Raw genomic sequence first — 12623 nt, 5'->3', positions numbered from 1 at the left:
GAGTTCAGACGCTGAAATGGCTTCTTTGATTAATCAATGCGTTTTATACAACGTTATTAGATCAAACTATAGACTGACTACTGGTAGAGTAGCTTATATTCATAGAGCGGCGAATTGATTGGATATGTATTATTATGGTTCGCTATCATCTTCAGGCTGTAGAAACGTTCGTAGGTTGTGGCGCATGTATCACCAAAAGATAAGTAAACATCAGTGTTGGTCGTATCATATATCATATACCTATGAATTCGTATCACTATCATATACCTATGGAAACAGACGTGTTTTCGAAATATTTACAGCTTCGCGAAAACAGTCGCAACTGCATTGCCCATGTCGACAAGTGTGCTCTTGTTGCGCACCCAAGCCTCAATACCTCTACGACCATTCTCAACACCAAGACCACTCTTCTTCCATCCACCAACCGCCATCTCAGCAGGGCTCTCGCCCCAGGTGTTGACCCAGGTGATACCGGCCTCGAGCTGGTCAATGATGCGGTGCGCCAGGCTGAGGTCCTTGGTAAAGACACCGGCGGCGAGACCGAGCTCCGTCGAGTTCGCGCGCTTGACTGCCTCCTCTACTGAGTCATAGGTCAAAATCGACATTACAGGGCCAAAGATCTCCTCCTTGACGATGCGCATGTCGTCTGTGCAATCGGTAAAGATTGTTGGGCGGACCCAAAAGCCTGCTTTTAGATCCTTTGGGAGGGAAGGCTTGCCGAGGCCCCCATAGAGGAGGGTAGCCTTATCCTGTTCGATACCGTGGCGGATATAAGCTGTGACCTTCTCCTGGTGAACGGCCGAACTAAGCGGGCCAAAGTTGGTGTTCTCGTCAAATAGCGGACCAGGCCGTATATACTGCATTTTCTCAAGGAGACGAGACTCGAATTCCTTCTTCATAGAGTTGGGGATGAAAACCCGTGTACCGTTTGTGCAGACCTGGCCTGTGCTGTAGAAGTTGGCCATCATGGCGCCATCGACGGCGTTTTCAATGTCTGCGTCTGGAAGAATGAGGAGAGGCGATTTCCCACCTAGTTCCATGGTCACATATTTCATGTTGCCAGCTGCGGACCCGGCGACCTTCATGCCAGTCGAGACTTGGCCGGTGAAGGAGACCTTGGCGATGGTAGGGTGGGAGGAAAGGTAGGACCCGACATCGCCTGCACCATAAACAACGTTGAAAACACCATTGGGAAGGCCAGCTTCCTTATAGATTTCGGCGAGGGTTTGAGCGTGGAGAGAGGTGAATTCGCTGGGCTTGTAGATCATGGTGTTTCCGGCCGCGAGGCAGGGAGCAGATTTCCACAGTGCGCTACTACCAGTCAGCCTCCCTTTCCAATTCTCTTATCAAGAGAGCATACATCTGAATAGGATAGTTCCACGCGCCAATGCCTACGCAGACTCCTAGAGGCGCCTTCTTCGAGTACACCCACGCCTCTTCTCGAAGCTGGGTGGTCTCCCCATTCAGGCCACCACCACCAACAAGGTTCGCGTAATATTCCAACACATCGGCTCCAGTAGCAACGTCAACGGTACTCGTTTCTGAGTAGGCTTTGCCGGAATCCAGAGTCTCAACGCGGGCGATTTCATCATTGCGCTCGCGGAGGAGGGCTGCGGCCTTTTGGAGAATACGGGCCCGAACAATGGGCGGGGTTCGCGACCAAGAGGAAAATGCGCTGTCTGCGCTTGCGATCGCAGCGTCGATATCTGATTGTGAGGCGACAGGAAGTTCAGCCAGCAATGTGGCGTCGGCGGGGTTGATGGATTGGAAAGACCGGCCAGACGAGGCGGCTTGCGGCTTGCCGTCATAGAAAATCTGGCGCGGGGATAGCGAAGGGGCCATGGCTTTCTGGTGTCTCTATGGTCGTGAAATGGCGGTCTCTTGTCGGTGAAGGAACGAAATGATGGTGGGAAAAGATAAGAAGTATGAAAACGAAGCTAAGGGACGAAGAAACTTAGAAAGGCAAAAAGTTCGTCATTTTCCAAGATCTGACAGTACTCCGTAGTTCCACTCCACCCACGGCATCACACCGCCAACAATGCCGATGTTTTCCCTTGAAGCCGATCAAACATGATCACCAGCAGAAAGCCACTGCCGAACTGCAGCGGGTCTTATCAATCTTACTGGAACAATTAACGAAATGTCGCAATCGGGCCCTGCAATAATTGCCGTACATGTACAGCTGCACAGTACGATTCCAGAACCTGCGATAGCGATCCTAGGACAATGGCATGATGTCCGTGATCGGGGCTTCCGCTGGTTCTGTTGAGTAATAATTTTACTCTTTTTGGTATGGCTGAGCGTCTCAGATTTGAACCCGAAGGGCAACTCCATCCAGAGGTGAGACCATAAGGCCTTGACTAAACCGCAAGAGGTCATAAAGTCAGCACCATGGTGGCTGTTTAGCTGCTTAGCATGCAGGCTTAGTGAGAATCGTGGGCCTCTTTAGCGCGGGACCTTGTGTGGATTGACTGCATCCAGCCGGGATGACGTCGGCTCGGTTCTTGAGAATAAGACAGTTTGTCTTTGAAGTTTGGGGCTGCAAGAATTGTGAATGAGACTGGATGTGCTTTGGATAAGGAAGCGATGAGAGTTCTACCACAGGTAATAGTGGGCTCGGGGTATCTACGGAGTCTGACGAGTCTAGTATGACTGTATGGCAAATTGGCAATTGGCAATAATGGCCAGAGATCCACCGGCAAGAATCTCCGACTAAGCGGCTCGGATTCAGGACGAGGTGGAGAAGAAAAAAATCCATGGTTTCAAAGAATTTATTACTGTTATTATGCCGCCTTTCACCTCTTCTTCACTCTCTTTCCGCTTCTCACATCTGTTTCTCTTGTTGAGCGTCTGTCTTCCTTGATTCCTTATCAGCGACCGTCATCCGCCATGGCCACCACTACCGAGTTCCCCGCAAGCGACGTGAACAGCTACGACTATGTGATCGTCGGAGGTGGTACTGCCGGCTGCGTTATTGCCAGCCGTCTGGCCCAGTACTTGCCCAACAAGCGCATCCTGCTGATCGAGGCTGGTCCCAGCGACTATATGGATGACCGGGTCCTCAACCTGAGGGAGTGGCTCAACCTGTTGGGAGGAGAGCTGGATTACGACTACCCCACTGTCGAGCAACCGATGGGTATGTCTTTTGCCAATGTCTTTTGCCAGATAGATGATCAAGGATTCCAGCAGGAAACTGACCCTTGTACAGGTAACAGCCATATCCGCCACTCTCGTGCAAAGGTTCTGGGAGGCTGCTCCAGCCACAACACCCTGATTTCGTTCCGTCCTTTCGAGTATGACTGCAAGCGGTGGGAGAAGCAGGGTTGCACAGGGTGGTCCTTTGAGACCTTCACCCGCGTGCTTGATGGCCTGCGCAACACTGTCCAGCCCGTCCACGACCGACACCGTAACCAGTTGTGCAAGGACTGGATCCAGTCATGCTCGACCGCCATGGACATCCCTGTCATCCACGACTTCAACAAGGAGATCCGCTCCAAGGGTGAACTGACACAGGGTGTTGGCTTCTTCTCGGTTGCTTACAACCCCGACGATGGTCGCCGCAGCAGCGCCAGTGTCGCCTACATCCACCCTATCCTCCGCGGTGAGGAGAAACGCCCAAATCTGACGATCCTCACCAACGCCTGGGTGTCTCGCGTGAACGTGGACGGCGACACCGTCACCGGCGTTGACATCGCCCTCCAGTCAGGTGCCAAGCACACTCTTCGCCCTAAGAAGGAGACTATCCTCTGCGCTGGTGCCGTGGATACTCCTCGCCTTATGCTCCACTCCGGGCTGGGTCCCAAGCAGCAGCTGGCCTCTCTTGGAATCCCCGTTGTGAAGGACATTCTCGGTGTCGGTGAGAACCTGCTCGACCACCCCGAGAGTATCATTATCTGGGAGCTCAACCGGCCTGTACCCCCTAACCAGACCACCATGGACTCTGACGCTGGTATCTTTCTGCGCCGGGAGGCTCCCAACGCTGCTGGCACCGATGGCCGCGCCGCCGACGTTATGATGCACTGCTACCAGATTCCATTCTGTCTCAACACCGAGCGCCTGGGCTACGACACCCCCGTCGATGCCTTCTGCATGACTCCCAACATCCCCCGCCCTCGCTCTCGTGGCCGTCTGTACCTGACCTCGTCGGATCCCACCGTTAAGCCGGCCTTGGATTTCCGCTACTTCACCGACCCCGAGGGCTACGACGCCGCCACCATTGTCGCCGGTCTCAAGGCCGCTCGTGAGATCGCCAAGGAAGCTCCTTTCAAGGACTGGATTAAGCGCGAGGTTGCCCCCGGTCCCAAGGTTCAGACCGATGAAGAGCTCTCCGAGTACGGCCGCCGAGTCGCCCATACCGTCTACCACCCCGCTGGAACGACCAAGATGGGTGATGTGACCCGCGACCCCATGGCCGTCGTTGATCCCAAACTGAAGATTCGCGGCTTGAAGAACGTCCGTATTGCTGATGCCGGTGTCTTCCCTGAGATGCCCACCATCAACCCCATGTTGACTGTCCTGGCTATTGGTGAGCGCGCCGCTGAGCTGATTGCCGAGGAAGCTGGGTGGAAGCGCGAGCAGCCCAGGCTGTAATTTTTTCCCCTCTATTATTTTTTGCATAACAATCATGTTTGCGTCTTAGACTGGTCCTAAAAGCTAGGAGTTGGAATTTGGACGAAGACGCGGGGAGTGCCTTCCTCTGGGAGGAATGGGACGCTTCAGCGTGCTTTACTATGAGATTTATGATTGACGATTTTGCTTCGTTTTAGGATACCGCCCCTGTAGGGGCATAGATAGACAAAGAGACGAATATATAAAAATCGTATTATACGAACTAGTAACAACTGTAGATTATGTACTCCATTAAACAGAATCACTTCATGTCTAAACAATGCAGCATGAAATACGTTCTATTCATGGAAATCGCTTCAAATTTGGCCACCATCTTTGGCAGAATCGTAAATCTTAGACCCGCGTTTCCAGACCTGATTTACCGCCAGCGTCCGCCCAGAATAAGGATCACCCTCATCAGTCAGCACAAGGAGATCCGCATCAGCACCGCTATCCAGCGATCCCTTGACGCCCTGAAGCCCAAGCAGCCGTGCGGGCGTAGCCGAGGCCGCATTCAAGGCCTGCGCCGTCGACGCGCCCGACCAACGGCGGAAATTGTTGACGCACTCGATAAGCGTCGCAGAACTGCCGGCGATCTTGTCAGAGCCTTCGAGTGTAAGGCGGGCGCCGGATTTGATGATGCGCTCGCCGTTCGTCCAGTCGTAGATGCCATCGGGAAGGCCGCAGAGTTTCATGGCGTCCGTGACGAGGACAAGACCGTCTGGGTGGGCGTTGTAGGCGATGCGGATGGATGTCGGGTGCAGGTGAATACCGTCAGCTATGATGCCGTAGAATGGTCGACGACAGTGCTCGCTTTGCTGGCCGAGGACGCCGAAAATGCCCGGATTGCGGTGATAAAAGGGCCGCATGGCGTTGAAGAGGTGGGTGACCATCGCTGCGCCTTGGTCGATAGCCGCGAGGGCCTGCTCATATGTGGCGTCAGAGTGGCCAATCGAGTAGATGATGTCGTTGGAGACAATGTGCGGGATATTGGACATCATCTTGCCGACTTCGGGGGCCGCCGTCATCAGTCTGACGGTTTTGGTGGCGCCATCGAGGTTCTCGCGGCCGTAGCACTCGACTAGGTCCTCTGGGGTGTTGGCTGAACGGAGGACTTCTGTCTTGTGAATGCCGTTGCGACCGGGGCTGAGGAAAGGGCCTTCAACGTGTGCGCCGAGCGACTCGGCGCCGTCTTCTGGGCGATGCGTATCCCCTGCTGGCCCAAGGGAAGGGAGCACTTTGTGATAGACTTCTGCAGTTGAGCTGACGACTGTAGGGAGATAAGAGGTCACGCCAGTTCTGGCGAGGCCCTTGTTAACTACTCGCAGGCCTTCATCATATTCCTCTTTGGAGGATTGCGGGATCGAAAAGTCGAAGCCTTGAGCGCCATTCAACTGACAATCAATAAGGCCCGGAGCGAGGATGCGACCACCCAAATCGATCACTTCATCAGGGGACAAATGCAGGCCATAGAATGCTTCTTGTGCCCGTAGGATCTTGCCAGACGTTGAATCAATCCAGACATCCTGGTTGATGAGCTCGTCCCCCTTGACTATGCGACAGTTGGTGAATTTGATGACATGGGACTTTAGTGCGGTCTTGCCAGGCATCTTAAAACCGGGGGTAAAGGCAGAACCAGCGGTTGAAGAGCTATGTTGTTCAGGCCGGGGATTTATGGAGGAAGAAAAGGCGATTGGCAAAAGGCCGAGGAGGGCCAGGGAGTATATAGACGGTCGAGGCAGCACAAAGGACTGGAAAGCTCTGCCGTGAACCACGGACCAGGCCTATGGGTGGACGAGAGAGACTCCATGTGGTACCTGTCTAGGTGCACGATTCCCGACGGTTCACGCAGTGAAGCTTGATTTCTGACGTTGCTTCATTCCAGAGGTTAAGGTGGATGTGACGTCGATGTGGCCGTAGGCACGACACTTTTGAGTCATGGCAGACTTAACCTACTCCATTCTCTGTTGACCTAGTTAGTCTTACTTATTAGCAGTGCGATTGGCAGTGCCTCCGTAGTATTCGGTTTTGATGGCTTGCAGAAAGGTCAAGATACTCCGTAAAGGCCAAGAGATTCGAGAGATAAGCCTCCGTTGGTGGAGGGTTACAGTCCAAACTTACCAATACACGGGTTACATACTTCTTACTAGTCGATACCAGTGTTGGACCATACTTTACAAAAGTCGACCAGCCGGATGGTACAAGTGACCAGCATCCCATGCCTGTTGGTTCTTGATTGACAAAGATCACGTAGTATTACTGTAGATACTATTCTTTGTGGTATAGTAAGTAAATTCTATGGACGTTGGACGTGGGACGTTCAGCTCGCACCTCGGCATGTTGGACCTGGAGTGAGGTGAGGGTGGGCCGTGGAAAAGAGCCGGCTCCCCGCATCCGGACAATTTGATGCTACCGTCTCCCTGCTAGTTTAGCCCCCAAGAATCGTTCCAGATTCTGGAGGTTAGCCTAGCTCGCGAGCTGAGCAGAATTATTGTTCGATTTCTTTTTTTTTTCTTTTTTTCTTTTTTTTTTTTTTTTACCTTTGTGCGCACAATCATCCTGTCACCGAATCTTCCCTGCACGCGACCTGCTCGTGGCTCCTGCAGGGTTCGTTGGAGAAGACCAGTAGCAAACTCAAAAAAGGTCAAGATACTCGAACGCTGCTGTCTCAGTGTCTTATCAACAACAGCATCGAGTGGAGCGAAAGAATCCCACCGTCTCTTCGCTTGAGATAACTGTCTGAGGTTGCTCTGCGCTTGCGTGTTTCCCTTATTTATGCTTCCTCCTGCCCGCTGTTGTGAAGAAGCCTTGCCTGCTGTCAGTGTCCAGGTAGGTATTTACCCCGGATCCAGCTGCAGCAAACCAAACTTGAACCGTCGGAGCTCACCTGATCGTCACAACTCCCGATAAGTCGATTCGCTTTCGACTTTTTTTTTTTTTATCTTTCTCTCGCAAGCTATCGCTGTCTTACCTATTAATAATTCCTTGACGTTGCCGGCGGAATCCTCTATTTAATTCTTGATTACCTCACTGCATTGTCGGTTCACGGTTGCTCGCATTCCAGCTGTCTCCTCCAGTTGCTGACTTCGGCCATTGTTTTATTTTATACCTTTTATTTTTTCCTCTTCCACTGTTCTTCTGGAAGCTATTTATTCGTTCCCTCAGCTTCTCTTCCATTCAACCCTCTAGCCACCTCCAGTTGGCATCTTTCTTTCTCGTCAGAGATCACCATAATGGCAACCGATAACGAGAAAACTGCTCCCTTGAGCACCACCGATCCCGAGGTTCAGCAAGACGTTCACGCCCCGCCTGGGAAGCCATGGATGTACAAGAACTTGAAGCTCGGTCCCCTGACTGTGCCGTACTATGCGTCCCCGCAGACCCAGTTGGTTCTCGTCGCTTTTGTTTGCTTCCTCTGCCCAGGCATGTACAATGCCGTCTCTGGTCTTGGAGGTGCTGGTCAACTCAACCATTCCGACGTCAGTAAATCAAACACGGCCACATACAGTACCTTTGCTGTTGTTGGTTTCTTCGCTGGTTCCATCGCCAATCGCATTGGCTTGCGATTGACTCTTTCGTTTGGTGGTTTTGGTTACACCCTTTACGTTGCTTCTCTCCTGTGCTACAATCATACTTTCAACTCTGGGTTCTTGATCTTCGCTGGAGCCCTGCTTGGTCTTTGCGCTGGTCTGCTGTGGTGTGCCCAGGGCGCTGTCATGATGGCTTACCCTGGTGAAAATGAAAAGGGCAAATACATCTCCATTTTCTGGGTTATCTTCAACCTGGGTGGTGTGATTGGAGGCCTCGTAAGTTTCTTGCCTTAGCCTTATTTCCATGCTATCAAACGCTAACTCTCTATCGTAGATTCCTCTTGGGCAGAATATCCACTCAACCGATCCTGATGCTTCAGTGAATGATGGAACCTACATTGCTTTCATGGTTTTGATGGTTTTCGGCTTCATTCTTGCATGGGGCCTCGTGGACTCCAAGTACATTGTGCGAAAGGATGGCACACGAGTCATCGCCATCAAAAACCCCACCTGGAAATCGGAACTCCTCGGCTTGTGGGAGACTCTTTTGACCGACTGGTACATCGTCGCTTTCTTCCCCATGTTCCTGGCCAGTAACTGGTTCTACTCCTATCACTTCAACGCCATAAACGGCTCTTACTTCAACACCCGCACCGCTGCCCTCAACAGTATCCTGTACTGGGCCATGCAAATGGTTGGCGCCTTCTGTTTTGGCTTTATTCTTGACCTGAAATTCCTCAAGCGACCGGCTCGTGCCAAGCTTGTTTGGTTTCTTCTGTTCGCTCTCACCATGGGCATCTGGGGTGGTGGGTATGCTTTCCAGAGACTCTACACCCGGGAGTCTGCAGGACGCGACAAGGATTGGGAGCATAGCGGCTATATCGGGCCCATGTTCTTATACATGTTCTACGGCTTTTACGATGCTGCGTTTCAGACTTGTGCCTACTGGTAAGCTATTTCAGTCCCATATGCAAGCTTAATATGCTAACTAATTCACAGGTTTATGGGATGCTTGTCTAACAACAGCCGTAAACTGGCCAATTTTGCTGGTTTCTACAAGGGAATTCAGTCTGCAGGTGCAGCTATAACTTGGGCGTAAGTGGTGCAATACTTGACTTGATGCCCGGACAACACTAATTCATTTATTGTAGGCTGGACTTCAACAACACGCCATACATGAACATGTTCGCTTCCTGCTGGGGCATCCTCTGTGGCTCTCTTCTGGTTGCTGCTCCGATTATTTTCTTCAAGATCAAGGATCACACCGATCTCGAGGATGACCTCAAGTTCTCCGACGAGACTGTCGCGGAAGTCACGGGAATCGACGTGGGCGTGCGGACACATCAACCCCAGCAGCACAGTGTGCCTGAAAAGAGAAGATCTTCTGACGCTTGATTACGATACTTATGAGTCAGTAATGATGGTGTACATGACACGATTGATCATGTCTTTTTGTTATCTTCCTGCGGCGTGTGGGTTCGGTCTGGCGTGGGTCTTGCACAGTTTCTCTCAGTGCTGGCGCTTTTATATTTGTCGAATCTTCAGCCGTACATCTCGATACCACATACCTTGGTTTGGTCATCCCTCGATACCAAACAGTTCTATATTGTTATTTAATGATGGCCAGTCATTTTGGCACCCAGAACATTCTAGTCTATAGCTTCTCAATTCTAATGACAGTCAAGGTCATCTTAGACTAATAATAACATATGTATCATTCCAACCTTTATATACGCGTTTCGACAGCACATATCTATCATTTTCTCATTCAGGCCTTGGAAAGTCAGAAAAGACCCGAATGAGGTGTGGGCGTCGGCAAGGGCACAAACGATTCAGTGTGCGTAGGCCACGCAGTCCCGTTTGTAGAATAACCCGGCCAGATCTTAACATTGCCCTCAGCGATATCCCAGCCAAACAGAGTCCGGTTGAAGAGCTGCAACGACGCTGCAGGCTGGTAATACGGAACCTCGTGACCGGCCTCGTAAACACGAGAGAATGAGAAGTTGCCATACTCGCGAGTCTCGCCGTACTCGACGCCGTCGACCAGGAGAGGGGTGTATCCGGCGGCCTGGAACTGCTTGGATTGCGGGTACTTGACGGCAAGGGAAACGGCCTGGCCACCGAACCAGTTGCAGATGTAGTCTGCATCTCCGTAAATGAGGGTGACGCGGACCGGGTAGGTGAGAATCTCCTCGAGGTCCTCGATAAAGTTAGGCCAGACAAAATCGCCGGTTTGCTGGAAGGCGTAGTAAACCTCATTGTTGGACATAGTGTAGTTTATTTTTACGCCGAGGGCGTCCATAACCCAGTCTTGTTGCAGGAAGGGTGCGAAGAGATCCTCAGGGGTTGGATCCTTCAACGTGGTTAGTACTAGTGAAGGTTTGATGTAGTTTGACGGCTTACATCGTATGGGTGGCGGATGTCGTAAACGCCGCGATTGCCGTAGCTGTAGTATGGCCCCTCTGTATGTATATATCAGCGGTTTGAAATCAAAAGCCAAAAGTGACATGTACTTACCAACATTATCTCGGCACATGTTGGTCGCCTCTGAACAAAGAGCGTAGTCGGCGAAAGAACTACGGTTTGTGGCTTTGCAAAGGGCGATCTGGTCCTGGCATCCATTGCCCATCTCGTTGGCAAACTTCATGTAGTTATAAACTGTTTCGTTGACCTGTTTATTATGAGCGTCAGCCGTAGTATTTGAAGAATCAGGATACTCACAGCCTTAATGCCATAGGTGTTGTTCACTGCAAACTCGGGGTAGTGAGATGCCTGATTTTCGGGTCAGAGACATTATCCTGGGCCTCTAAAACTTCCGTACCTGAATTGCCTCGTCGATGATACCGTTGATGATTCCCAAAGAGTTGAAGTTGAGCTCGATGCCCTCGACTGTACCGTTGCGGATCTTTTGGTTCTGCTTGTAAAAGTGGTTGAAGAACGCTGGGCCGTAGTGCCCTCCGTAACTCTCAGTCCACAAGCTAAAGTCCTTGGACTTGACAGTGCTGTCCAGCTGGGGTAGGCCTCCGAGGAAGCCCTGCACGACTTCCCACGCAGCATTTGCGGCAAGGTCGGTAGTATCTGGTCTTGTATTAGCGTTGGGACTAGGTAACCATGTACGCTGTTAACTTACCGGTCAGAGTAGCGTTGATGGTAGGGTAACGACCCTGGACGCCAGCAAAGGAACCATCTTCAACAATACCGGTGATTGGGTTGAGTGAGCCTTCCTCGGTGTCCGCGTACGAAAATCCTATGACTAAGTGAGACACGTCGACACTAACCGGGGCACGGGCCTTCATACCGACTCCCAGTGGCTGCGAGATGAACAAAAGGTTGGAGACCTCGTTCCACGAGTACGGGTTGATGTAGGTCGTAAGGTTCTCGCTGACAGCGCACGGTCCCAATTCTACATGAACCTCATCAGTACAATGAATCCTCCACGCTGTGCATGTAATACCAACCCTCGAAAAGGCCGATGAGAGAGTCACTTCCCGGGCCGCCGTTCAGCCACAGAGTGATGGGAGCATTTGCCGGGTCGTGACGAGATTCAAAGAAGTAAAAGAAGGTATGAGACTCGGGCGACAGATCAACGTATCCGGAGTAGGAGTTGACGCCAGGGGTTGTCTCGCAAACACCCTCTTTACCGGGCTCTTTATATCGGATGGTCACGCCATTGGGGGTCTCAAGCTTCTTGACACCAGTCGCGTCCGCAGGCAGCTGTCGCTTGCTGAAGGAAAATCTTGGATGCTCGTCAGCTGCAGCCAAGGAGGCAGCAGCCAGAGACAACACGGAAATCAAGCTAAGACGAGGCATCACAACTGGCTCAAACTGGAATCCTCTGAGGGGCCAGAAAAAACGGAGTGGGAGCAACAGGCCATTTTATAGTAATAATACAGACCAATCGATCCGTTGACTAGTGAGTAGAAGCTGAGCACCCGCGTGGACAGCTCCCTAACTCCATTCAACGTCGTCGCCGACGCTGGTCTCCGACGATAACGAGGTAGCATGCGGGCCGTCTCAATTAGGATGGTGACAATGGAAAGCTCAGGGATTTGACCAGGCCAAGCCAGCCTCGGCCAGTTAGCTTGCGGGCCTGGGCTTCGGTTGCTGGGCTGACCTTGCAGATCGCATCATTTTTGTGACTCGACGGCAGCCAGGTGAGGGGAGATCGGCGGTGGCAGCATAGTTGAGAATTGAGATGCCGACCTTCCTGAGATAGTTTGGTCAGTTTAGCCTTCATAAGCAGAGTGGGTACTTATGCAGACCTAGGAGGGATGATTCGACAGATGTTAATGATTTGGATGGATGGCGATAACTTGATAAGAATAATAGAGATGGGTAACGATTTAGATTGAAGGAGATGAGCCGAGACTGCAGGAGACCCAAGACCGCCACCGACCTTAACGCAAGGCTTCAGTTGCTTAGCCAGACTCCAAGACAAGCAGCTCCAAAAGTGATTTGACGACAAAGGGGAGGTACAAGTACCAC

General features: G+C 51.7%; 5 protein-coding genes across 5 annotated transcripts; 2 read left to right on the top strand and 3 right to left on the bottom strand.

The window, feature by feature from the left end:
- Positions 1-296: 296 nt before the first annotated feature.
- Positions 297-1842, bottom strand: DSM5745_05350 (uncharacterized protein; the record flags this gene model as incomplete). The annotated part of the gene is made up of 2 exons (XM_026747366.1): positions 297-1311; positions 1361-1842. 2 exons carry the CDS (start codon positions 1840-1842, stop codon positions 297-299), a joined length of 1497 nt encoding a protein of 498 aa, XP_026604846.1.
- A 1047-nt stretch (positions 1843-2889) lies between these two features.
- Positions 2890-4590, top strand: DSM5745_05349 (GMC family oxidoreductase; the record flags this gene model as incomplete). Its single annotated transcript, XM_026747365.1, has 2 exons — positions 2890-3136; positions 3209-4590. The coding sequence occupies 2 exons, from the start codon at positions 2890-2892 to the stop codon at positions 4588-4590; spliced, it is 1629 nt and encodes a 542-aa protein (XP_026604845.1).
- Positions 4591-4925: 335 nt separating this feature from the next.
- On the bottom strand, positions 4926-6218 carry DSM5745_05348 (N-acetylglucosamine-6-phosphate deacetylase; the record flags this gene model as incomplete). Its single annotated transcript, XM_026747364.1, has 1 exon — positions 4926-6218. The coding sequence occupies one exon, from the start codon at positions 6216-6218 to the stop codon at positions 4926-4928; it is 1293 nt and encodes a 430-aa protein (XP_026604844.1).
- Positions 6219-7841: 1623 nt separating this feature from the next.
- DSM5745_05347 (unc-93 family MFS transporter) lies at positions 7842-9533 on the top strand (the record flags this gene model as incomplete). The annotated part of the gene is made up of 4 exons (XM_026747363.1): positions 7842-8414; positions 8473-9086; positions 9138-9233; positions 9290-9533. The coding sequence occupies 4 exons, from the start codon at positions 7842-7844 to the stop codon at positions 9531-9533; spliced, it is 1527 nt and encodes a 508-aa protein (XP_026604843.1).
- A 388-nt stretch (positions 9534-9921) lies between these two features.
- DSM5745_05346 (Carboxypeptidase) lies at positions 9922-11948 on the bottom strand (the record flags this gene model as incomplete). Its single annotated transcript, XM_026747362.1, has 7 exons — positions 9922-10491; positions 10542-10600; positions 10656-10809; positions 10860-10910; positions 10960-11216; positions 11269-11541; positions 11597-11948. The coding sequence occupies 7 exons, from the start codon at positions 11946-11948 to the stop codon at positions 9922-9924; spliced, it is 1716 nt and encodes a 571-aa protein (XP_026604842.1).
- Positions 11949-12623: the final 675 nt, after the last annotated feature.

This window comes from Aspergillus mulundensis, assembly GCF_003369625.1.
Source record: "Aspergillus mulundensis strain DSM 5745 chromosome Unknown scaffold_4, whole genome shotgun sequence".
In the NCBI taxonomy this organism is placed as follows: Eukaryota; Fungi; Ascomycota; class Eurotiomycetes; order Eurotiales; family Aspergillaceae; genus Aspergillus; species Aspergillus mulundensis.
Note: the sequence above shows the minus strand (reverse complement) of the source record. Positions and strands in the feature narration are given on the sequence as shown.